Raw genomic sequence first — 26,688 nt, 5'->3', positions numbered from 1 at the left:
GGCCCTCCAGAGGCTTCAGGAGCTTCCCTGAAGCCTCCGGGGCACAAAAAAACACTGGCCCTATGGGCAAACCAGAAGTTCAGGAACGGACTTCCGGTTTGCTTGTAGAGTCGTTTTTAGTCCTCTGGAGGCTTCAGGGAAGCCTCCTGAAGGTCCCTGAAGCCTCCAGAAGGCCTCCAGGGGGGTGGGGGTGGGGGAAGGCTGTTTTTGCCCTCCCCAGGCTCCTATAAAGTCTCTGGAGCCTGTGCACGACCCCCCCCCACGCGCTCCCCCCCCCCCCCTTATGGCATGCGAGCCAAAAAAGGTTAACCATCGCTGATAGGTAATAGTACAGTATCAGGTTGAGTTTGTTTAGACTTGGAAGCTATGTAGGTGGGAGTATCTCCAGGGAATTTTAAAGCTGTGGACTAGGCTAAGAAGCCCAAAGATATCACCAAAGATAATGAATGGCATACAGCTCCTGAATTGCTGCCAAGGATATGTTCAGGAAGTTACCAGGAACTGAACTGAAGAGAAACGTGTGTGTGTCTGAGAGAGAGAGATAGGGAGGGAGGGAGAGAGAGAGAGCAAACAGATTTTTGCATGTTATAATATATTTTATAAACTCAGGGTTAAGCATACGGATAGTCCTTGATTTACGACCATAATTGAGCCCAAAATGTACGTGGTTAAGTGGGAAATTTGTTAAGTGAATTTTGCTCCCTTTTATGACCTTTCCTGCCACAGTGGTTAAGTGAATCACTGCAGTTGTTAAATTAGTAATGCGGTTGTTAAGTGAATCAGGTTTCTCCATTGACTTTGCTTGTCAGAAGGTCGTAAAAGGGCATCATGTGACCCTGAGACATTGCACAAATCATACATTTATGCATAAATTGCATAAATCACAAAAGACATTGCATAAAGTCATAAACACGAGTCAGTTGCCAGGCGTCTGAATTTTGATCCCATGACCGGGATGGGAATGCTAAACGCTCAGTGTGAAAAAGTCATAAGCTACTTTTTTTTTTTAGTGCCTTGGTAACTTCAAAAGGTCACTAAACAAACTGTTTTAAGACGAGGACTACCAGCATTGGGTGAGTAAGGTATCAGTCAGCAGCAGGACCCTTTCCTGGCAAACCAAGGTCATTCCCAATTTCTTTTCAGGAATACAGGTGGTGGGGTGGGCATAGAGCTTTTGATCTCCACCTTAAAAGATGGTTAAACCTTTCCCCAACCTAGGCAAAACCACAAGTCACATCTCATGCAAAGAACAGAACAGAATATAATCAAATTGTTTATTCGCCAAGTGTGATTGGACACACAAGGATTTTGTCTTTGGTGCGTAAGCTCTCAATGTACATAAAAGCTGTAAGTGATAAATCGTGATCATTGTCATAAAAAATACATCATAAATCATAAGATACAACACTTAAGTGATAGTCATAGGCTACTAAATAATCAACATAAATAATACCAGGAAACAATTTAAATCATAAAGATACGAGCAACAAAGCTATAGTCATAAGTAGAAAAGTAGATAGTAATAAGAAAGATGAGAAGAATAGTAATACAAGCTTAGTTTGACAGTGTTGTGGGAATTAGTTGTTTAGCAGAGTGATGGCATGGGGGGGGGAACTCCTTTCTGCAGGGGTGTTTCAGTCTCTCCCCCTCCTTCTCCCTCTCTTACTCATTCACTCACTTCCTCTTTTCCTCCCCCTCTTCCTCTCTCCCTCTCTTTCTCCCTCCCTCCCCCTCTCTCTTCCTCTTCTCTTCTCTCTCTCTCTCTCCCCCCACCTTCCATTTTAAGCAGGTTCTTGAGAGCCATGAAGCCATGCATTTCATGGCCCTTGTGTTTCCATGAAATAGATGATCACCCTTTGTAAAGTAAACCTCAGGGCCAGACTTGGCAGTTCCAGTTGAAATATGAACTACTATTGTATAATTCAAGTTTATGGAAGTGGCTTGCGAAATGCCCAAACCACATTTTATACTACTTGGTCTGGTGTGGAATAGTGTGGTTTTGAGGGTAGAAGTTGAAACAAATTTATGTCCAGGATGTGAGGGGTCTGTCGATATGCCTATACTAGTATTAAAAAATCTATTTGCATATCCAATCTGTTCCTTTTTTCCTCCTCAAATCATGGTAGCCCGTTATTGGGTTATCAGTTTTCCTCCTGATGAAAGAAATGTCCTTCTGGGTTCAGCTCCAAGTGGGGAAAAAGACACTGGAGACATGGAGGCTGCTTGGAAAGATGGTTTATTGGTGGACGGCCACATGGCTTGAGCTCCTGAACAGAAAAGGTGATCACATGCTTCAATGTTGGTGGAGAAGAAGAGAAGGGCTGAGGGAGGGGCTTGCTAGGCTTTTTATAACCTGTTCAGTCCCACCTCTCTGTTTCCTGTTCCTGTGTAAAAAAATGTATTCTGATTGGTTGTCAGACTCCCATGGGGCCATGCAGGGGCAACTCTCTGGGCTGTGTTTTGAACCCAGGTTTGGTTGAGTTCTCAGATGCCATGTGGTCAGTTAGGGCCAATATTATCATGCTTTCCTATAGCTGAAGTGGAGAAGTCTTTATTATGTAAAGTGGACTAGCTTGGCCTTAATGGCCCATTAACAAAGTGGGGATGGGCAGGAAGCTACAGGCAGCTATTCTGTCTTTTAAAACATGTTTCTTCCTTTTCACATCCAGAGAAATATTCTGCCTTTTCAATATTTCCTAGGATATTTCATTTTTCTGGGAGAGGGCTGTGTGATAACTTCCTACAGAGGGTAGAAGTGGAAACAATTTATGTCCAGGATGTGAGGGGTCTGTAGATAGGCCTATAATACTAGTATTATAAAAATAAAATCTATTCGCGTATCCAATCTTGTTCCTTTTTTTCCTCCTCAAATCACGGTGGCCCGTTATGGGGTTATCAGTTTTCCTCCACGCACAACAGCCCAGATGGTATACAGCAGTGTTTCTCAACCTTGGCAACTTGAAGATGTCCGGACTTCAACTCCCAGAATTCCCCAGCCAGCGAATGCTGGCTGGGGAATTCTGGGAGTTGAAGTCCGGACATCTTCAAGTTGCCAAGGTTGAGAAACACTGGAGTACAGGATGCTGACCTGAAAGACACTTGGCGTTTGTGCTGTGAAGCACCCGCGTTAAATAAGCCGCAGCCCGACGGCTCGTCTGAACCATCTCCAAGGGGACCTTTTCCTCTGAATAAATCTATCAACCGGAGCTTGCGGGCGTCACGTGTCTTCCCCGAAGGAGGCAGGGCTGCCCCGGCCAGGAGAGGGGAAGCCAGATGTCTCTATCCCTCGCTTTAGATTTGGGCTAGGGACGGTAGCGGAGGCCTTACAGGGCGGGCAAGCTGAGGATGCATGGCGGGAGACTCGAGGGTCGAAAGCGCCGGGGAGTTGCTGGCTGCGGCCCACGAGCACTTCGAAAGGCGGCAGCACGAGAGGGCGGAGGAGCTCTACAGCCGATACATCCAGCACTGCGCATGCTCCGCCGTGAGGTGATTCCGTGCCGGATTAAGAGGCGGCTGCGGGATCCCAAATCTGATCCCCCCCGGGCGGGGGAGGGCATCTGCGGCGGTGTTGCTTGCCGAGGAGTGATCGGTTGATTACAAGCCCCGGAGTCGTTTTCGACTCCTAGCGAACCGCGTAGATAAATCTCCATAGAGGCAGATGTAGGGTCTCCTGCTTGGTTTGGACCGTGGTCTCCAATCTTGGCCACTTTAAGACCTGTGGACTTCAACTCCCAGAGTTCCTCAGCCAGCAAAGCTGGCTGAGGAACTCTGGGAGTTGAAGTCCACAAGTCTTAAAGTTGCCAAAGTTGGAGACCACTGGACTAGATGACCTGGAAAGTCCCTTCCAACTCTGTTAAGAGCCGAGATGGCGCAGTGGTTAGGGTGCAGTACTGCAGCCCACTTCAGCTGACTGTTATCTGCAGTTCAGCGGTTCTAATCTCACCGGCTCAAGGTTGACCCATCCTTCCGAGGTGGGTGAAATGAGGACCCAGACTGTGGGGGCGATATGCTGACTCTGTAAACCGCTTAGAGAGGGCTGAAAGCCCTATGAAGCGGTATATAAGTCTAACTGCTATTGCTATTAATCTGTTAATGCGAGCTGTGACTTTGTTCTTTCAGGTCTGCCGAAAGAGGGTCGCCGTTTGAGTGCAATAATCGAGTCCATCCACCTTGTGTGTGTGGGGGGTGTTCCTCTTCTTCGCTTTGCCCTCCCGCCTTTCTCAGCATCAGAGCCTTTTCCAGAGAGCTGGGTCTGAAGCGGGATAATTTGGAGCCTGCTCCTTTTGCCAGAACGGCAGGGGGCTTTCTGTAAAAGAGAGCTATAGCAATAGCAGTTAGACTTATATACCGCTTCATAGGGTTTTCAGCCCTCTCTAAGCGGTTTACAGAGTCAGCATATCGCCCCCACAGTCTGGGTCCTCATTTCGCCCACCTCGGAAGGATGGGTCAACCTTGAGCCGGAACCGCTGAACTGCAGATAACAGTCAGCTGTAGTGGCCTTCAGTACTGCACCCTAACCACTGCGCCACCTCGGCTCAGAAAGCAAATACAGCAATGAGAAAGCAAATACAGCAATGTATTAAAAGATGGAAGTTGGAGGAGCTTGTGTATTCTGAAAGGGAGAATCCTCAATTAGTGGAGACGGGTGAAGATTTGGGGGTGGGGTGAGGGCAGAGTTCTTGCCACAGTTAAATGAATCACTGCAGTTGCCAAGTTAGTATATTAAGTGAATCCGGCTTCCCCATTGACTTTGCTTGTCAGAGGTTCACAAAAGATGATCATATATGACCCCGGGACAACAACCGTCATAAAAATGTGCCAATTCCAAGTTTTGTTTGCCTGACTCTGGGGAAACTGCAATGGTCATGTGAAAAAGTTATGTCACTTTTTTTAATGGTGTAGAATCACTAAACAAATCTTGTACAGTAGGTCAAAGATTGCCAGTATAATAATCTTTTTTTTTTTCTTCTTTTTCCTTTAAGCAAACACCTTTGCCACAATCTGGCAACAGCACTTAACAACAGAGGACAAATTAAATATTTCAGAGTTGAATTCTATGAAGCTATGGATGATTATACGTCAGCTATACAAGCACAGCCAGATTTTGAAATCCCCTATTATAACAGAGGATTAATATTATATAGGCTAGGTATGTACGCAGACTTTTCTTCAATATTGTCACATGATTATAATTGTTTTGTAATTGCTTTGACTATTTTCTCTTTAATAGAATTTTGTAAATGTATTCCTTTCAGGAAACCTATTTCATTTTTTTGAGAGATCCATGTTAAGATTACGGGGAAGTTCTTGAGAAATTGTTCGTATAAGTGTTTTATTTACGGTATATATTAAAACATTTAGATAATGCTTCCCATAAAATAACCTCACAGTTTGCAATGTACATAAAAGTAACAAAAACTAAGTTAAAAACATGAATATAAAATACGTGTTCATTAAAAGTAGATAGAAGAGAGAAAAACAGCTTTTATCTCTCATTCATACTGGAAAGGCCTGGGTGAAAATACAGGTTTTCAGGAGTGTATAATTATTGATGGTGGGAGAGCAGCATTTCAAAAGGGGGTTTATCTGTCCATAGCCCATGATGTTAATTTGAAAATAGTGATACTGTTGTTGGTATTCTCTAGATGATTTTAGTCATAATATATGGTAGATTAATAACACTGAAGGTGATCTATAGTACTGTACATATCCATTGTCTTCAAACTTAATGTTTGACTTGTGTGAATGCACACTGATACTGGCCAAATCCTGCCCTGTAAATGTACAGAGTACTGAATAATCCATCATTTTAGAAATCCTGTTGCCATTACCTATCCTTTCCTTAAGTATCAGAGATCCACAGAATATAGTACAGTAAGTAGCAAAACTTGCCATAGCATCATGTAATTGTTCCCTGTGCTGCCTACTTTTATGGAGATGCTTTATTGAAATACATAAATTTAATGTACTGTTTTTCATCCAAAAACAAAAAAGCTCAAGGTCTGAAAGAATGTTTGCGAAGTAAATGTTTATTCCTCTGATGAGAGATTATAGTAATACATTTTAAAATAAATGAAGGATAAATTTCCTAATGAAAAGATTTACTATTATACTGCAATCATAATTAACATTAACTTGCTTATCTTTCATAAGTATAGTATTATATAGAAATTGCAATTTGCCTAAACCTAAAATTAATATTTCATGTTCATTCCATGTCATCATGGAATCTCCTTAGATTTTAGATGTGTTAGAGGAATTGTTGCTTGGCAAACAAGTTCATGTTGAGCAAAGAAATTATTTAGCTATCTGTATTGTTGTATATAAGTTAGTGAGCAGTTAAGTACTGCTTTGGAAACAGAAATACTATGTTAGAAAAATAACAGGTCTATAAGAATTTTTATCTGTTTATTCTTTAATTTTGCACATATAAAACCTCTTCCATGCATGCACAGTCATGAAGAGATTAAGATAATAATCTGTGTTAAAAGAAATGTGAAATATAGATTTCACATTTAAGTGTTAGAAAAGTATACACACCTTCTCTGATCCATTTTTTGGGAAAATTGCTGGAGACAAAAAAAATCAGGATTTACCGGTAGTTCATTGCTATATTTAATCAGAAATTGTGCTCTGCTCAATGGGTCCTACTTCTTAGTAAATCTAAAGTGTGTTAGCCCGAATAATCTAATAATGCAGTTTGTTTTATTCTTTTTATATATAAAAGAATTCCTTGTTTCCCGTTCATATGCAGGATTCTTTGATGAAGCCGTGAAGGATTTTAGGAAGGTGTTAGAGCTAAATCCTAAATTTGAAGATGCTTCTTTGAGTTTGAGACAGACTCTCCTTGAGAAAGAAAACAAGTTAAGAAGAGGTTATTGAAGTCCAGTGTGTAGAAGAAACAGGTTGTGAGACTGGAATATTTGGTAAAGATGTAAATTTCCTGGGGTGGTGGGGTTAAGGGTGTTACTTCTCAGTTGTGAATAGATCAATTTCCATGCAAAGTAATCCTTAAGATATCAAACATTTGGCATGAATTTGTAGCTCTTCAATTAAATGAAGATTTATTTTATTCAGTAAAATAGTTTGGCCCTATGTGTACTGGCAAGGTATATAAAACAGATTTCCTTGATAACCAGCTACTTCCTCATTAAAATTATATTATACTACATTAATAAGAAATATCAAAGGTATGAATTAGTGCAGAACTTCTACATGTTGCTATTGGTGATTCCCCATAATGCCTAGTAATATTGATTGGTTTAAAATATATATATTATTTTAATAAGCAATTAGTTTTGTTACACAATATATTAAGCTTTGGTTATTTTTGCTTTCACAGCATTACGGATTTGTGTTTTCATTGTATTCTCATTGCTGAAATTAGGCTAAGAGGTGGTGGATTATGTAACATGTACACACTCAACTCTAAATAGGAGATCTTATATCTAGTGAAATGAAATATATTTATTTGTGTAATCCCAATACGTGAATGAAAAATTAAACTTTTTTTGAATGAAATGTATTCTTGAAAAAAATTGTAGTAGCAGATTTTAAATTTCAAATATGACCAACTTAAAAATTTGTATCTTCCATTTTTAATTCATGAAGCTTTTATTATTAGGAAGTTAGTATGAAACATATTTTAATAATCCCAAGTAAAGCTTGCCATGGTAACTGCATGATTATACCTAGGGAAAGAAAAAACAATATATATACAGTAGTTAGTTCATTTTAGATGCCAGTGCTTGTAAGGTTAATAAATGGATGCCCCTACATGTTTGTCCTTGTGCAAGTTTTATTCTCCCAAACTCGGTGATTAATGTATGGCTATACAGATTGCTTAATCAACAGTTTGCAACTCTTAGCTCAAACTTCTGTTTCAAGATAAGTACTGACCTTCAAATGCTGCTTGCAAGCTAGTGGCTTATAGTGGCTTACGAACTTTGCCAGAGCTAGCAATCATTTTAAAGGAAGCTCTAAGCAAGATATCTTCTACCTCCCCATTTTCTGAGGGAACTTCCTTGGGTAGTAGTAAGAACAGGACTAAGAAGTACAAGCATAATTGAAAGGCAATCTGGGGATATAAGGAGCGTACTATCACATCAAGTGAGAGTTGCAAATCATTCAGGAGTGGCCTTTGACTAGGTTTACCCCTGATACTTCATTCTCTGGTACTCCAAATTAAAGCATGGGATACCAATGGTATTACAATTTCAGAACATTTTCCTGTGAAGTTTAGTCCTTTGTTTGATAAGCATTTAAATAGATTCTTTAAGTTGTTCTTGAATGAATCCTTTGGCTGGATAATAGTTCACTGAACAGAAGAGGAAATAGCAGCTTGTATTAAAAGGGATTTGCTTATGTCACTGTGTTTATGTGGGACACGATTAAAGCATTTCCTAATCCAAAATCATATTGCATTGCTTCATATAAAAAACAATAATCGACAAGTTATATTTGTAGAGGAGAAAACTGAATATTTTTATGCACCCTACTCATTTCGTCACTGACATCATTCTGTGGATTCTATCAAATATGTACTTAATACTTGAAGTTTCCAACACTGATTTTTTAAAACAATTATATAGCAAACAATTATATATTGTACATAATACAGTGTGAAATATATTTTAACACTCCCAATACACATATACCTATTACACATTACTGTAAGGAAATGATACTGGGAAATACAAAAATTATATAATAGCAGTTTTTCACAAACAAAAGATGGGTTTAAGATAAAGGGAGTTATGCTAAATTTATAGTATAAATTTAGGTTACTAATTTTATGTAATTTTTATTGCTTGATGAAATTGTTGCCTTATAAAAAGAAAGGAAGACACCTGACCCTGATGATTTTAGTGGATTGGTAAAAAATACTCTGTTTTTTTAATCTCTTGCTTTACTAGAAGTATGTAGTAAAACTGAATCAGATAAACCTTTCCTTTTGGTTTTAGTTTAATTTAGTCTAGTTTTAACAGGGCAATATTGCACTTATTCCTAAGGATTTCTAATTATTTTATCTATTTCCTTGATAAATGTGGAAACTATGCTTTTAAAAGTTACTCTGGCCATAGATTTCAGGATGTTCTTTCATGTAAGAATCCTGATTTTCTAACAATATCTGATTTTTAACTGAAATTATTGTAAACTCAGAATCAATTTTCATTTCTTGGGACACAGGGAAAAACAGCAATATAATTTCTTGAAAGTTTTTGAGGTGGGATTGATGTACTTTGGATTCCCTTCGAACTTATTTTATGCTGTTGTATTCAGTACCTAAATCATGGTTTATTACTGATGCCTCTCAGGAATAACATTGTTATATGTAGAATTAATAATACTTCAATGCATATATGATCACTGTGATATAATTCTGCACAATTACATCAATGATGATAATCTAGTCCAGCAGTCTTGATTCCACTAGTATTCACCTCAGTTTTTATAATTATTTTCAGCCCCGAAACCTACCTTATTTCTTGTGATGTCCAGCTCTTTAAATTACTCAGGCTGAAGGATAAAGACTGGTCCAGTTACTATATAACCATGATGGTTAGGGTAAATTTCAGAATACTGATCTAAAGCATAGTAAGAAACATTAGTTAAATATCCATTGAATAAACAGGTACCAAATAGGAACTTACAATATACAGTGAACTCATATTAGTAACCACTCTATTAATGAGTGGCATCATTCCAACTTTCATTGGAAAACTTACCAATTATTGTTCCAGGAGGGCATGGTTTACAGGGAAGTCCACTACTAGGTACACGGAGGCAAGTGCCAATTGTTGCTGTGCAGTGCAAATATACCTAAATAGGGATTGAAGAGATATATAAGGAATAGAACCTTTGTTAGGAGTCCTATAATATTAAGTGAATAAATCCCAAAATTGCTCTTACGTTCTGTGTAACTGTCACATTAAGAAATACCTTCAAGAAGAAAAGAATAGCTTAGATTTTAACCTCATTTTCCTCTAAATATTTAGAGTAGCAATGGATGAAATGTCAGCATTTTACCACTGAAAAGCAAAAGAGGTGGTAACTTCCTTTAGCACATAGATGATCAGAAGAAGATATTATACTTAGATATTGCCATATGGTGTTAAACTAGGATTTTGTACTTGGCTTCAATTGTATGAATCTAGTGATCTTTAAAAAAAAAAAGATCTAACTTCATCATTTTCACTATTTTAATTGAACATTAGTAATTTATTTGCACCATACACAATCATGTCCACTTGTTTTTATTAACATTTAAGGTTGCTTGGTGTCTATAAAAGGAAGCAGTTTGATTTCTTCCATGGATATTTTAACTCAATGACCACTGCAAACTGATTTGTGTGATTTGTTCTCTGTTTTATACAGTTAGATCAGTACCTCTGTCAGCGGAAGTGTCAGATTCTGTATCATCATTCTTTTGACGTGATTAGGATATTTTATTGGATCGCTTGTGGTTACTGGAGAGAAGATCACAGATCCATAGCTTTGGTTTTCACATCTATTTGGTAGGATGAGAAAATCCCCATTGTTAAACTATACTGTGTTTCCTCAAAAATATGATAGGGTCTTATTTTCTTTTGACCCCCAAAATAAGTGTTTGGCCTTATTTTCAGGGAGATCTTACTATTTTTGAGGTGCAGGAGGCAGTGAGCGTGGTCACCTCATGGCTGCGGCTGTGTTGCAATATTTTCGGAGAGGGCTTATTTTAGTGCATGCGCTCAAAAGCCTAATTGGGCTTATTATCTGGGGAGGTCTTATTTTCAGGGAAACAGGGTAGATTTAATCTAAATAATTACAAATAATTCTGGAGTGTTACTTGCCCATCTACAATAAAGTTCCAGTGAGGAATGCTGTTGATTTCTTCAGATTGTGTCATCCAGCAGTGTTCCAAAAATAGTTCAATATTAGGGGCTTCATCTTTTAATTCTACTTCAAAAAATATAGGTTCCCACGAACTCTTGAAAATTAATGAATGAGACTTATAGGCTTCTGTGAATGATTCATCTGGAATAAGGAAAAAAAAAAGGAGGGCAGTGATTGATTTTTGAAACAATACATAATTTTAGACCTATGATTTTCACGTTTAGAAGAATCTTACCTTTGAATATATTTGCCTGGATATTTAGAACTTGTCTTGTCCTTATAAGGCCTGTGGGACAAATTATAATGGCTGTCATGACTGCAGACAGATATTAATAAAGTTGTACATTTAAGAAAATTACCGTGCCTACCTTCGTTATTAGGCCAAGACATCATTGTACCAGAACCAAAAGGTAAAGTTTTGGATGAGGAACCATAGAACATAGCACTTTGCATCAGGGACTCTTTGATTGGATAGTAGCACAAGACAGTCAGTCTGCAATAAAATATATATTTTGAATTCCTGAACTTAAAATGAAATCAGCTGTGACTGAGTTAATTTTTACCTGTATCCTGGATCTCTTGTGATAATTGGTCGATTCTGTATTGGAAGAGTTTCTTTTTCAAAGGATATTTCATTTTCATAAATAAGGTGCTCATCATTAAACTGCATCAGAGATAAAATATTATCAAATCTAATATACTTGATGAAAAGATCACCTCTGCTTTTTTTTCTCCCTGGGCAGCCTTTTCTCAGTTCCTTACCATTAAGGAAGTGCCACAAGTAGAAACTTGAAATTGAAATAAAGCTTGGTTCTTTGTATATTCTCGAGGCTTACAAATCTTATCCTTCAGTCTTGTTTTGCCCATGTCAATGGATGGAACAGTCTTCATGTGAGCCAATACAGTTACAGTTCCATTAGGATAGCACACTGAAAAAATAGAAGACAGTGAATTAGTCACAAAAAATCTCCCTCAAAGAGACTATTCTCGGGAAAACAGAAAAGAAAATATTAAATATAAGAGTATACAGCCAAAAGCGAGATATAAAGGGGAGGAAAATATAGCTAGGATAGATTAGCGAAGGTAAGGGAATAAGAAATGATATCAAATTATATTTGAGTCTGTGGAAATACCATTCCAAGGAAATATATACTGAGGCTAAAAAGAGACACCTACAATAATAGAAAAGAAAGAGAGAAAGGAGGAGAACATGATGGGGGAAAGAAGAAAGAGGCAAGGAGAGGAGGATGGAAGGGAGAGGAAGAGAAGGAGAGAGAGTAGGAAGAGGAAGAACGGGAAAAAGGCAAGGGAAGAAGGAAGGGGAAACAGGAAGAAGGAAGAAAGTAGAGGAGGGAGGGAGAAAAGAAAGGGAAAAAGAGGTGGTGTTACAACAGGAAGAAGGATGATAAATAAAGCAACCCAAATTGTATATTATAACCTATTAAATGAAATGAAATAATAAATGTATAAGAATGATAAATATATAGAAGAATAACAGCTATGTGACTGTATACTTAAAATGCTATGTAAGAGAATAATTTTTTTTTAAAAAATCTCTCTCTGAGATCATTCTCAGCTAAGAATAGACCTTACCTATGAATTCTGAGGACTGAAAATTACACCTAATAGAAAAGGTATTCAGCGTCTCTAGAGTGGTCATTTTTTTCAAGTCCAGATCAAATCTAGCTTGGATTCTCTCAAAGGACACTTCCTTTAAAAAAAATAAATAGAAGCATATTTTAAGAACATTGTTTGTTTTGAAATGGTATAATTGAAATTGCTTTGTTTTGAAACTTACTAAACAACAACATATTTTAGAAAGATGTGAGCAGAATTTTCTTGGCTGAGGGCTGCATTTCATTTCATTTATTTATTTCACATTAGGGGAAAACAAAGTGCTTGTCCAGCAATGCAATGATGTTATCGGGAATGGGCCAGCGTACAAATTTGAAAAATAAAAAGAATGTAACTGGCTAGATGGACAGACTCTTTTTGGCTAGAGGATTTAAAGACAGAAATAAATAAATAGCAATAGCCCTTAGACTTGTATACCACTTCACAGTGCTTACAGCCCTCTCTAAGCGGTTTACAGAGTCAGCCTATTGCCCCCAACAATCTGGCTCCTCATTTTATTGACCCCGGAAGGATGGAAGGCTGAGTCAACCTTGATCCTGGGTGAGATTATACCGGCCAAATTGCAGGCAGCCAGCAGTCAGTGGAAGTAGCCTGCATTACTGTATTCTAACCACTGCGCCACCGCGGCTCAAATGTAACTTTGTAATGGCTTAACTCATCTATTTTCATTCTTGTTTTTGCTAGAGTGGTCATTACTCTGCTCTGGTCTAAAGCTCTTCCTTTCCTGAACTCAGGCACAACTATTTCTATGGAAAGTGAATGGTCCTTTTCTGTATTCTCTTAGCTTTGGGCATGTATTAAGGTTTTAAAGAATTCATTCAACTTGGCCACTAATGTATTTTTCAGAGTATAAGACGCACCGGAGTATAAGACGCAGCAAGGTTTTGAAGAGGCAAATTTTTAAAAAAAGTTTTTGCACTCAGCAAACCTCCCAAAAATGGCCCGTTTTTCACGAAAATGTCCCTGTTTTTTTTTTTTTTTTTTCAAAAAAGGGTATGAATAGCCCGTAAAAAGGTTTGTAGAGTGTTCCTGAGGGGGTGGGGCGGGGCAAAAAATGAGCAAAAAATGGCCAGTTTTTCACAAAAACGGCCCCGGTTTTTGTCAAAAAAAAGGGCACTAGGAAGCTTATAAAGTGTTCCTGGGGGCTGGAGGGGCAAAATTGAGCAAAAAACGGCCCACTTGTTGCTCATTTCTGCCTTCCCCAGCCTCCTCTGTGTGTGTGTGTGTGTGTGTGTGTGTGTGTGTGTGTGTGTGTATACATGCATACATACAGAGATAGAGACAGAGACTCTTAACTCGCCCACTGAAATAAGGAAAGCTGATGGTTCAGATGTATGAGAAATAGTCTCCTTTGAGTCAAGCCTGGACTCATGACTTCATGGACACCTCCATGTAATTTTCTTGATAGCAGCATAGAAGTTATTTCATTTTTCCTTCTAGGATTTTTTATTCCTACTTTCCTGCAATTTCCTGATAGCTTCCTGTCCCAGTGCTGACCATGTTTAACTCTGCTTAAGTTTTTGGATGAGCAAAGCAAGCTCGGTGCTGCCAGCTAGTAGGGTTCACTCAGTGGTGGGATTCAAATAATTTAACAACCGGTTCTCTGCCCTAATGACCATCTGGGTAGGTGGGGCTCGGTGGTCATGTGACTGGGTGGGCGTGGCCAACTCAAGGTCACTCAGGTCGATGGGCGCTTTGCCTTAGCTGTTACAATGTAATAAGGGTTAACCGGAGAGGCAGTTTCTGTAAGCAGGTCAATAAAGATTAGGCTAGAAACAACACTAGAATGTTTCCTTCCTGCCTTCCTTACAGGATTAGCCCTGTAAAGTGGGAAAAGACAAAAGGAGATTTCTTCCAACAATCGGTTCTCTGAACTACTTAAAAGTTACCAACCGGTTCTCCCGAATAGGTGCGAACTGGCTGAATCCCACCACTGGGTTCACTTGTAATATATATACCTCATAGATTATCCCAGGAGCAAAGAGAGGCACTTGCAATAGTAGATGAGTATCATTTGTAGAGATAAGATATCCATTTGTATGAGCAGTGATATAATTCAAAGGAGCATTGCCTACATATAGAATCCAATATTGAAATAGGCCTGCCGTTGTAACATATAAATATATATTCTCTTTGTCACAGTATCCAATGCCTTTTGGTAATTCTGTAGAAACAAAATAAAAAAAATTAAGTCACTTTTAAAATAACCCCTACCAATGTTCCTTTAACAGATTTTCTTTTAAAATTAAATGTTAAGATATGATTGTACTACAGTTCCATAACTGGTAAGCTGATAAATCTTTTGAATAATTTGGTCTTTAGCTAATGGTTTAGATCATGATCCAACTCTCCATTGCACTGAGACAAGAGGCAACATCGGTGTTAAAGAACCAGAGGCAAAATGAAGACATCCACACAGCAGAAAGTTAGAAGTAGGCTGAACGTTGTCACTCTTGAGTTTGACAGATTGTAGTACTTGAGACCGTTATTATATAGTTTGAAACATTTTGCCCAATTAAATTGCTATTTGTTGTCATTTCAAAACAAAACAAAGCTTGGACAGTCTTTTTCATGTTCTCATTTAACCAGTCTCCATACAGATTTCATTGTTCCCAATGGTTTAATTCTTAAATAGTCTTCTGTCCAGGAGTGGGTTCCTGTCAGTTCTAACCTCTTCTATAGAAGAGGTTCCACAAATCTACAGTGCCATTTAGAGCCGGTTCCAGCTCCCTCCCCCCACACGACCGGACATCATCAAGATGAAGAGCGAGAGGAGGAATTCTGGGAGTTGAAGTCCACAAGTCTTTCAAGTTTGAACACCCCTGGGTTTTTTTTTCTAAAGGGTTAGGAGTGCAAAAGTCTTGTAACTTGACAGCTTTAAGACTTGCGTGCTTCAAATGCCAGAGTTTCTGAGCCAACATTTTGGTTGCTAAGCAAAAGCGTTGCTAAGGGAGTTTCACCACATTTTACAATTTGGCCACGCCCACCCATTCACACGGTTGGCAAGCCACTCCCACCCGGTCACATGGCCAGCAAGCCACTCCCACAAAACAGGCCACACCTACAGAAGAGGTTCTAAAAATTTTTGAAACCCACCACTACTTCTGTCCATCATGGCTAAAAGTGGAGCCAACTACCTAAAAAGCCACCCATAGGTCAATACTGTCAGTCAACTTACGGACATCTGCCATTATGCATTCGACATCTGCAGGATGGCGATACAGCTTCTCTTCAGGACCCACAGTCAGAGTGTAGAGTACTCGGAGGTGATATCTAGTTTCATTTATGTTCATATACTTAAAACAAGAAATTAAAACCATGAAATCCAACAATATTTGGCAACATCATTTTAACAGAAACCATGCTTAGGACACAACCTATTAATCACTTGTCCTCTAATCTTTACACAGGTTCCTATCATAACTAGGGTTACATTGGCTAATGGGATAAAATACAGATTTAATCTTCCTAAATATTTTTTACTCCAGAATGGGAATGTCTGCATTTGATGTGATTACAAGGTTGATATTTCCATGTCCAAGCCCCCTCCAAAAGCAAAAATAGGAGGCTTCACCAGGAGCTATGGGGTTCTAGAAACCACTACAAAAATGATCATCCAGGCAGTGACCTCCAGTTAGAGGGGAAGTGTTGATCTTGCAGCAAGCCAATCGGAGCCCTGCAGGTTGGTAGTCTCTTAAAGGCTCATTTTCCACACATACTAGAACATCTGCCAAAATAGCTGGGAAGACACTACTTTCAACTGACAGTTCAATTTCAGTTGGATTCAGCAAAGGGCTAGTAAATAGAATAGAATAGAATAGAATAGAATTCTTTATTGGCCAAGTGTGATTGGACACACAAGGAATTGGTGCCTATGCTCTCAGTGTACATGACAATAAAATACATTCATCAATAAAAAGATACACTTAGTGATAGTCAAGGTTACTTATAAGCTATCAAACCATACTAGGAAACAAATAAAAACAATATAAATTGGAAGATACAAGCAACATGGTTATTGTCATAAGTGGAGAGAAATAGGTACTAGGAAGGAAGAAAATAATAATACTAATACATTCTTGGTAAATTATTGACAGTGTTGTGGGAATTAGCTGTTAAGCAGAGTGATGACATTCAGGGGAAAAAAATGTGTCTAGTTGTTCTGGTGTGCAGTGCCCTATGGTGTCGTTTTGAGGGTAGAAGTTGAGGGTAGAAGTTATGGAGGTTACAGAGTGAGATCATGTCCTCAGCAAACTACCCTGTTTCCCCGAAAAGAAGATCTCCCCAGATAATAAGCCCAATTGGGCTTTTGAACGCATGCACTAAAATAAGCCCTCCCCGAAAATAAGCCATCACCAAAAATACAGCAGCCATGAGGTGACTACGCTCATCGCCTCCTGCACTCAAAAATAATAAGACCTCCTTGAAAATAAGACCAAGCACTTATTTTGGGAGTCAAAAGAAAATAAGACCCCGTCTTATTCTCGGAGAAACACGGTATATGGGGGATCTTTATTCCAGGGCACGCAAGATGCACAGATGTGATATTAAACAGAATGGGTTTTTTTTTAGATTTTTCCCCTACTTGCTAGTATCAATGTTTGTTCAGTGCTTCCTCCAATGAGGGGAAACCCCCCCCCCCCACACACACACATACACACTGACACAGTATCTTACTTCTTTTAGGACATTGGGATCATCGAAAGGCACTTCCAGTTCAAAACCTCGTGTTCCATTGAGGAAGGAAATAACAGAGATCCTGTAACCTTTTTGCTCTGCTTCGTTAAGAGAGAAAGTCATATCTCCAATTGTAAGAAACACCAGATTGACATCAGGAAGAAAGACACCCAAGAACACATCAAACATCCGTGTTTCTGGAACGGTATCTATTTAAACAAGAAGGAATTTGTTATTGGGAAAATTATAAGCGTAAGAACTTGGTTGTTCCCTGGATATACTGTTTTTGTAGTAATCTATCCTTGAATAAAGTGTTTGCTACTACTGTTCCTTCTTTTTGGAATGCATTGAAAAAGCACCCAGCTCCTCTCAGCCTATTCATTCTTCAGTTCTGAAACTCAGAGGCTATAACAGTGTTTCTCAACCTTGGCAACTTGAAGATGTCCGGACTTCAACTCCCAGAATTCCCCAGCCAAGTCCAGACATCTTCAAGTTACCAAGGTTGAGAAACACTGGGCTATAAGCTCTCTATACATTTTGTCAAGTCAAGATTAGACCTGCCTATATAACTAACAAGGGGCACAATGACTCAGTGGTTAAAGACGCTGAGTTTGTCAGCTGGAAAGTTGACAGCTGGAGTTCAAGAAGCTGAGCACCGCACGAAGGGGTGAGCTCCCATCCTTGCTCCAGCTCCTGTCCAACTAACAAGTTTGAAAGCTTGCAAATGGGAGTAAATAAATAGATACCACTTTGGTGGGAAGGTAATGGTGTTGTTCGGCGCCCTTTGGTTATAGTCATGCTCGCCACACGACTACGGAAATGTGCTTGGCAACATGGCCTCCCTCAGCTAGGAAATGGAGATGATCATCGTCTCCTCGATTTGGATTTGACTGGAAAGGGGAAACCTTTGCCTTTACCTTTATTTAGCCAACCCCTTTAATTATTTTAATGGCTTTGCTAGATTTCTAAAGGGAGACACAAAATCTGTTCTTTACAGGGCAACAAACTACACGTACATTAGAATAAGAGCATCAGCGCCTCTTTTTAGACCTACAAGAAGACTCCTGTCTGATTTTATATGTAGCCACACACACTTACTATTGATTACTACTGGTATTCGAGGCAGGAAGGGTATAGTAATTGGTTTAATCACAAGGTACTTGGTGAGCTGCCAATCACTATCTGTCCAAGAATGTTCCATCAATAGATCAATACTATAAGTCACTCCATAGACGTTGTTAGATACTGTGCTCTGAGAAAAAGACAAATTAGAACTATTAAGTGGTGTTGCATATAAGACATTGACTTTGTTGTAATAGGTTCACTGTGTTCCAATATGTTTCTCTACGTATCACACACTTTCCCTGATATTTCCTTCTATATCATATACTATACTTATATAATAGAGCTTATATTTACCTGAAGTCTGCCTCTAGGGGCTCCAATTGGGATAGTTACTACAATATGTGTAATGTTATGTTCCAAAGTGTAGTTGTACTTCTCCGGGTTCTCTATCTTTTGCCCATTAATTCCCATTGTTACTTGAAGGGATCTGAAGGTGGATTCTTGAAGTACCAGTCTAGGGTTAATCATTGGCATAGTCCAGATCAGAAAAGCATCTGTGAAGCTGGTGCCATCTGTTGATTTATAGCAGTTGTCAGTTTCAAACCATTGCTAAACAAAAATCAAGACTTTGCATATTACTGCTAGCAGGCAATATTATAACATGTATGAAGCATCTTGCCAGGCTCCTTGTACACAAGCTGCCAGGATCTCATTTTAAGATTTATGATTTCAACATACTAATTCTTGTTGGCACACTTGCAAGTATAATTGACAGAAAGCGTTGCTTGCTAGTAGGTCCCGGTTATACGAACATTCAATACCCTTCCTTCCCCGAATAAGGCATGAGTTTTCATGGTAGGAGGAGAAAAATACTTGCCAACTGGGCATGATACAGTTGTGTCAATCAGCAGAAGTAACCATCTTTGCCTGTACCGCGACGTGGAGCTGATTGTGCTCATTGTGACCCCATTAACCTGTGAAAAAAATTGTGGTAAAAGTTTTACTTGAGCAGTTCAAGAACGAGATAGCTTAGAACATCTCTCTTTTGGCTGGAGGGAGTGGGGGAAGAAACACATTACCACTGTATTTTGAGTTTCGTTTGTAGAGTATGGGGAGCGAAGGAATACTCTTGCCAGGGTATTATTGAAGCTGTAGCCCAATTTGTCAGCATCTCTTACTCCTGTTGTTTTTGTCCCTGATGAAGAGTAGAACATCAAATTCCACGTCTGATGCATAACCTTTTGTGCCTAGAAGAGAGAAAAAAAACCCCAAAGACAATAAGAATTTTCAAACTGCAGAATGGCAAAAAGATTATTCGACAAGCATGCAAAATTCTGCAGTTTCACCAAGGCTTAAAAATTGTCAGTTTTGTGAGATAGCGTGTCAGCCCTGCAGCCATATTCCTTTTGGATCTTTGGCCTGCCACACTTTCTATTATTCTACTATGCCTTTTCTATTGTGGGAAAATGGGAGGGGGGATTGTACAGAGTTAAATGCTATGTAGCCAAAATAAAACTCCTTTCTAGAAAGCCAAGGTCAACTTTGCCTCTGCACCTCTGCACCTGACTGGAACTGGTTGGGTGGAACTGCCAACATGGCAGCGGAAGATTGGACCATGTGATGGACTTGTGGGTGTGGGGGCAAGATCGTGAACTTTCAACTGGGTGGGGAAAACCGGGAAGCTTTCAGATTCAGGGTTTCCCAGATGTATCAACATGGCTCTCTTAATACATTGGAACTTTGAGCAATATTTTGCCTTGGACTCTGATTTACTTTTGGATGCTATTTGGAATCCTGACGCATAAAGATTTCTATGCAACCTTGATAGTAAACTGCAGTACTTCTAATCTAGTCAAAACTGAGGGCGGGGAATACAATTTAGAAACCTTTTAAATGGAATTAAAAGCAATTGGGTTTTTTTGTTTGTTTATAAATTACCTACCTATTGAGGAAGGTATTTAGTTAAATAATATTCCTACTGTACCTCCGGTAGCACTGACATCAATTCAGGATCCGAAATTCCCGGGACTTCAGTCTTCACTGAGACCTTGAAATGGAATGAGGCATTTTCAATATAGAATCCAACAGTGTTATTACAAAATCTGAGCTTGTTCTAATTCTTGTGGTTTTAAAGAAATTAAAATGATGAATATTTTCCTATTCCTATTTAAGTAGAAAGACAATAACACCTATCTGCCCAACCATTTAGATATAAGACCATCTCTAGCAAAACTAGAGCCAGTTTAATCGTTGTCACTGCGACATTTTGTTTTCAACAAATTGCCTATACTCTTAATGGGCATATGGCCCAGGTCTTACCTCCATGTAATTCTCTTCACACAGAATTTCCCTTGGAGCCCATGAGAAATAGCAGTGCATGGGATGCTGGTAAACGGCAGCTGCCCGCAGGTCTTCAAATAACGATACTTTGATGTTTACAGTAAGAGAGAACTGTTCATCTTTCTGCAGTCATTGAAAAAAAAACATCTGTAACGTCACTGTTCCACCTCTCAGCCTGGGGAGGTCAAACATTATACCCCTCAGACAGGGTCCGCAACTTGGGAGTCCTCCTGGACCCACAGCTGACTTTTGAACACCATTTGTCAGCTGTGACCAGGGGGGCATTTGCCCAGGTTCGCCTGGTGCACCAGTTGCGTCCCTACCTGAACCGGGAGGCTCTCACAACAGTCACTCGTGCCCTTGTGACCTCTAGGCTGGAATACTGCAATGTGCTCTACGTGGGGCTGCCCTTGAAGAGTATTCGGCGACTTCAGCTAGTCCAGAATGCGGCCACGCGAGCGATTGTGGGTGCACCTCGCTTCACCCACATAACACCTATCCTCCGCGAGCTGCACTGGCTACCTGTCGATCTCCGGGTGCGCTTTAAGGTGCTACTTGTCACCCATAAAGCCCTACATGGTAGTGGATCTGGGTACTTGAGAGACCGCCTACTGCCAATTACCTCCACGCGACCTATTAGATCTCATCAATTAGGCCTCCTCCGAGTTCCATCTGCTGGTCAATGCCGACTGGCAACTACGCGGAGGAGAGCCTTCTCGGTGGCAGCTCCGACCCTATGGAACGATCTCCCCGTGGAGATTCGTACCCTCACCACCCTCCAGACCTTCCGCACAGCCCTCAGAATCTGGCTATCCCGTCAGGCCTGGGGCTAAGACTGTAACCCGCCCGAATGGTATGAATGTTGTGTTTTTTAATTATGTATTGTCTTATATGTTAAAAGTTTGTCTCCCCCTCCCCCTTGGGTTGTGAGCCGCCCTGAGTCCCCCCAAGGAAAAGGGCAGCATATAAATAAACTTCAAACTCAAACTCAAACACTGGCAGGAGTACCATATTTAACAATGGGGGATGCTTCCTGCCACAAAGTTCTTGAGAAAGCCAGCATTTAGATCAGGGGTATCCAACACTGGCAACTTTATGACTCTGGGCTTCAACTCTCAGAATTCCCCAGCCAGCCATCCTTAATGTTGCCAAGGTTGGATACCCGAGTTAGTTAATTATAGGCTTATTAGCTTGTACCCATCTAATAACCTTATTAATAAATGCATTGGGAAGCTGATGTCCTTCCTATTGCAGCCCCCCCCTTCAAATCTATGGGACTGCTCAAAAAATTATGGAACTGAGAAATATAAAAGGGAACTTCTATTGTAGGAATAGTAGTTTACTCATATCTAATTGGACTGAACCCATTGCATTTTAGATTGCTTTGGTTATTGTAGCCTGCCTCTTCATGCATGATATGCAATCTTTACATAAATTTGCCACAATCAGCAGATACTGATCCTCCACTGTAGCACAATGCTTTGTGTTCTCTTGCAAAACGGGCCAAACAATTGCTTTTTTCAAGCATGTTTTCAAGCCTATGTCTATTTCCAGCTTCCCACCCCGCTTCCGTTAGTGATTTAGGTGACTAAGCACAAACATTAAAACAACTTAAAATATATTAACATCTTTTTCATAAAAAACAGAAACACCCAACAGATCCTATGCAGTCCTGGCACACTTGGTTTTTATTCCTGTGTCTATAACTCCTGTAGATCAGCAAACATGTCTCTAGAATATACTGTGTTTAGGATTTTGTTGCTGTTTGTTCAGTTGTGTGTGATTCTCAGAGACTGCCTGAGCAAGTCTTTTCAGGTTTCTTGTCAAGTTTTTTTTCAAAAGTGATTCACCCTTGTTGGTTCAAGGTCATCCAATTGGCTTTGTGGCTAAGGTGGGATTCAAATCCATGGTCTCCTGGATTCTAACCTGATGCCTTAACCACTACACTCAACTGATTCTTGTTTTTGAGATAGGAATTCACAAAAATGATAAAGCTGTCAACCACATCCATTAGTTTAATTTTCCTATCTATATGTCTGTGTTGGGTTCTGATACAACGAAAGTTGTCTCTCTGCAAGATACTTGCTGTTTGATGAGCCTCATATTCTTAAAATAGCAGGAGGTAAGGAAGCCAAGAATAAAAATCACAGATGCTATGTCTCATCATGAGTTGCAGATAACCAGTTTGGGTCTCAGTTCCATTTATAACTATATTAAATTAAATTCAGCCTCTGTGTTTCCTTTTCTATCTCCCATCAGTGCTAGAGATTTTGACATTGTCCATGTCAAGAGCAGATAACTTCAGTTTAAAGTAAAAGATTATTTTAACAATAATTTTGTGTAAAAGCAATCAAAAGAATCGCTCTTCTCTGATTTGGTCACCATATAAGAGAAGCAGTTTCCAAAAAGTAAATCTATGTTTTAAGATCACAGAATATTTGTTTTATGCATTTATCTGTCATGTAAGACCATTGCTTTATTTATGCTTACTAATGCTTAAGACAGTGTTAGCATTTTTCTATTCTGAGGGTGACCGAATATTACCTGGGCTCACCTCATTTATAACGTGACAGCCAAGGAAAGAAGCCCTGAAGATGGAGTTTCCCCATACATCCTTCGACAGAGTATAGCCACAACGAGCTCCCAACATCTGGTCCACCAAAAATGGAACACCAGATGGGTCTGGAAGCATACAAAAAAATATCTTATAGTCAAGCTAAAATAGAAGTCAATGAACAAGACAAGAAACAGCATTTTTTTCTCAATGGATAGGAAAAAATGTAGTTCTCCAGGTGGTACAGAACAATACGTCTCAATATCTCCCACCTTTGATCATTATGATTCATTGGAAGATATATTTTCAGGAACACCTCAGATTCATAGATGACTTATATCTGCTTTATGGAACTTGACGAACTACCTATTCCTTAGTTTCATGACATTCTGTAAATACAGGCTTAAAATGCAAGGTTTATCAACATGCTCTGGTTTTATTTTCATAGTTAAGTCCTTGTTTAATGACTACCCATTCAAGCAAATGTTAAAATTATGACACTGCTGAACAAGATTTACAACCAGTCCTACAGCTATTGTGTGCATAAGATTATTTGTATTTAAAAGAGATTATACCCAATCAGTACACTGCCATTGTGGATATGCAAATTTTATATATAACGAAGAAAATTGTATGATGAAAAATAATATATATATATATATATATATATATATATATATATATATATATATATATATATATATATATATATATATATATATATATATATATATATATATAAAAGAGATTTACAATCCTTGTAGTTGCAGCCATTGCAACATGTGATTATGATTTGTGTGCTTGGGAACCAACTTGCAATTACAATGTTTGCCGCATCCTGTTGTGATGTGATCACCATTTGCAACCTTCCTTGTGGGCTTCCAACAAGGAAAGTCAATGGGAAAGCTGGTAGGGGGTCACAAATGGCAAACATATATTGTATTAACCACATGGAATTTACTTCACAACCAGCAAACAACCAGAATTGCTGGAACTACCATTGTAGGCCAGCAATCATGTTTGGCAATGATATTGCTCCTAATCATTGCCGGTAAGTGGGGATTTACTTTAAAGAACCATAGTTCCTATTTTATTGCTGTTTGGTTACCATGATAGAAGGCAAACAGTTAATCTATGTTTTAAGATCCCACATTATATTTCTACCAGTTTAGAGTCTGAGCATATTAATTCCAGAGCTCTGTAACCCCATGGCATAACTAATAATTCCTGCAGTGGCTTAGCAAATGGAGAATGATAGTAAGCATGCAGTGATGTCAATGTACAAATCCCAGGTTTAAACTAGTGTCCCAGCATGTGACCCAAGGACATAAGTCACAGTATTTACATTAAATCTTTTCCAGCCACTTCTCCCATATTTATGACCTCAAGACACTCCCCAAATTAACATGACTGATCTATCTGAATTGGAATCCTAAGCACGTTTTCACCATAACCTCCGTTGCAATAAAACTTTTAATTTGGAAACATTAAAAGTTCTTGCTCAAGTTGCAAGTACAAGCAATATTCTCTTTAACATCTCAGATAGCTCACCAATTACTTCTATCTTGAAAAACTTCTTCTGAAGAAAGGACTTGTCTAGCTTCATCCAAAATATGCTGGAGAGGCAGGTACTTTCTACAAAAGCTAGAAAGGGGTTGAGGAAACTTAGTTATCAAAGTTCATAATCTGGTCACAACGTTAATTCCCCAGTTTCTAAAGTTCTAAAAAGTTGGCTAAATATAGATAATTGCGTAAGGCCACATCCTATGTCTCAAACTCTTGACAGAATTGAAATGCAGTTTCTATGAGGAACAGAGTAGTGTGTTCTTTATCAATTCTAAGGGCTGCAAACTGTTCAGGGACATGAATGTTGTACATGCAGCTCATAGCTCTCTCCTCTAGCAAAACAGAATAGCTGGGGAAGGTCTCAAGAAAAATATAGGGGTGGGGGAATCAAGATTAGCCCTTGTGTCCCCTGAATATTGCCCAGTGCCTCATGCTGACTTAGTAGTAGCCCTGCTCCCGATTTAAATTAGGAAACTTCAGACACTACTTGGAGTTCACCAACCTGGAGAACCGACTGCTTCTTGTGTCCAACCTATTTCACACTGCAGTAAAAGAAGCATCAGCAAAATTCTGCCGGAGAGAGGAAAAAAGAATGTATGTTTGTGTGTACACACACACACACACACACACACACACACACACACACACACAGAGAGTTATAGCCCCACACGCATATTCAGACACAGATACATAGGACTACAATCAAATAAAAGGGGAAAAAAGTGTGTGGGGGGGAATAAAACTTTTCTGCTAAATCCACTTTACCTGCAGAACACCTTCTCTACTGTCCCCATATTTTCGCAGGATCCTGGTCAAGCAAAGGACAGCACAAAATTCTTTTTAACAGCACAACTCCTTCCTAGCACAAAACAGACAATGGGAAAGAGATGAGCTGGAGGGAAATGAAGAAAGCCTCCCCTTTTATCCCAAAGAAGAAAAAAAGCTTTGGCACATCTGTAAATTAGGGACAGGTGTTCTTGCAGCCATTTGCTAATCATTGGAAAGAAAGGCTGCTTGTTTGAATAGCCTGTGGGTGTTTAAAGTCTTGGTATACTTCTTAGTGTGAAAGACCCATTGATAATCTACTCCACCATTGTAGTTTGGATCACAGAATTATTATTTTAGTACTATGCTTCTCTTTTCCATCTTTCATAAAGATAATATTTCCCATTCCTTTAAATACTCCAAAAAAACAAAGTTAAAGAGTTAACAACACCCAAAGTTCATTATCCTCTCAATCTCAAGATCTTAATAAGTTAAACGCTTTACTACTCCGAAGCTACTCTTAAATGAACAGGAGCAGCTGAATAAGCTGTTGCAAGTGGTTTTACTGAGCCTTCAAGAAAAGCTGTGGTCAGATTTAATGAAGAGACATTAGCAATTTGATACTATTGAAAGGAACAATGAGTTCTAAGGGTTTAGTACCTGATAATATATAAAGGATTAGGTTTTAATAAAGCTTATTTCAGTTTTTTCTGTGAACTTTTATTTTGAAGTAATATTAGTCAAAGGAAGCTTGTTCTCTGGCTTGGATTGAAATTTTATTTTCAATTTAATGATAGGCAAGTTTGAATAAGCCCCACTGTATGTCTGCAAACCTTAATACACATATTAGGAGGTGAATCTCCTATTAAATGCCCTGTATTCTGCATCATAGTATTAAAACTGGGATGTAAATACCTATGCCTTCTTTCTTCATCCAGATCTGCCTTGGGGAATTTTATTTTCTCTTTAGCGAAGCTTTACTTGGGATAGTAACACGTGGCAGTTAGATAACAACATGTTGCATAGACCTTTGGCCTGATGGAGAAGATGCTATTTACAGGCGTCTGTTTGAGGAGTGAGAGGAAAGAAGCCATAGATAAATAAAGTACAGTAATACAATTCTGGGTGTTTTTTTTTAAATGAATGTGCTCTTATTTGCTTGTATCTTTAATGTTTATAATCATTTCACTGAACAATGCTTTTTCCTCCTA

At 39.1% G+C, this 26,688-nt stretch overlaps 2 protein-coding genes across 5 annotated transcripts; one reads left to right on the top strand and one right to left on the bottom strand.

Moving 5' to 3' along the window:
- Window positions 1-3,217: 3,217 nt before the first annotated feature.
- On the top strand, window positions 3,218-17,320 carry TTC32 (tetratricopeptide repeat domain 32). Of its 3 annotated transcripts, none has more exons than XM_032213592.1 (4): window positions 3,218-3,486; window positions 4,983-5,149; window positions 6,755-6,905; window positions 17,197-17,320. In XM_032213592.1, exons 1-3 carry the CDS (start codon window positions 3,350-3,352, stop codon window positions 6,880-6,882), a joined length of 432 nt encoding a protein of 143 aa, XP_032069483.1. In that variant the 5' UTR covers window positions 3,218-3,349; the 3' UTR covers window positions 6,883-6,905; window positions 17,197-17,320. The 3 variants fall into 3 exon arrangements, with proteins under 3 accessions (XP_032069483.1, XP_032069482.1, XP_032069481.1); XM_032213591.1 differs by having other exon boundaries at window positions 6,755-6,926; XM_032213590.1 differs by lacking the exon at window positions 17,197-17,320 and having other exon boundaries at window positions 6,755-8,413.
- LOC116506029 lies at window positions 7,479-26,480 on the bottom strand. 2 transcript variants are annotated; one of them, XM_032213589.1, is made up of 24 exons: window positions 26,393-26,480; window positions 25,478-25,571; window positions 25,215-25,282; window positions 24,698-24,790; window positions 23,147-23,274; window positions 20,572-20,715; window positions 20,237-20,299; window positions 19,332-19,499; window positions 19,130-19,226; window positions 18,607-18,824; window positions 18,286-18,439; window positions 17,188-17,396; window positions 15,689-15,806; window positions 14,469-14,674; window positions 12,469-12,586; window positions 11,638-11,804; window positions 11,439-11,539; window positions 11,244-11,368; window positions 11,111-11,161; window positions 10,833-11,016; window positions 10,390-10,510; window positions 9,729-9,822; window positions 9,481-9,587; window positions 7,479-7,691 (listed from the first exon to the last, which is right to left on the bottom strand). In XM_032213589.1, exons 2-23 carry the CDS (start codon window positions 25,504-25,506, stop codon window positions 9,511-9,513), a joined length of 2,733 nt encoding a protein of 910 aa, XP_032069480.1. In that variant the 5' UTR covers window positions 25,507-25,571; window positions 26,393-26,480; the 3' UTR covers window positions 7,479-7,691; window positions 9,481-9,510. The 2 variants fall into 2 exon arrangements, with proteins under 2 accessions (XP_032069480.1, XP_032069479.1); XM_032213588.1 differs by having other exon boundaries at window positions 7,628-9,587.
- Between the last annotated feature and the right edge of the window lie 208 nt (window positions 26,481-26,688).

Source organism: Thamnophis elegans, chromosome 3 (assembly GCF_009769535.1).
Source record: "Thamnophis elegans isolate rThaEle1 chromosome 3, rThaEle1.pri, whole genome shotgun sequence".
Classification (NCBI taxonomy): domain Eukaryota; kingdom Metazoa; phylum Chordata; class Lepidosauria; order Squamata; family Colubridae; genus Thamnophis; species Thamnophis elegans.
Note: the sequence above shows the minus strand (reverse complement) of the source record. Positions and strands in the feature narration are given on the sequence as shown.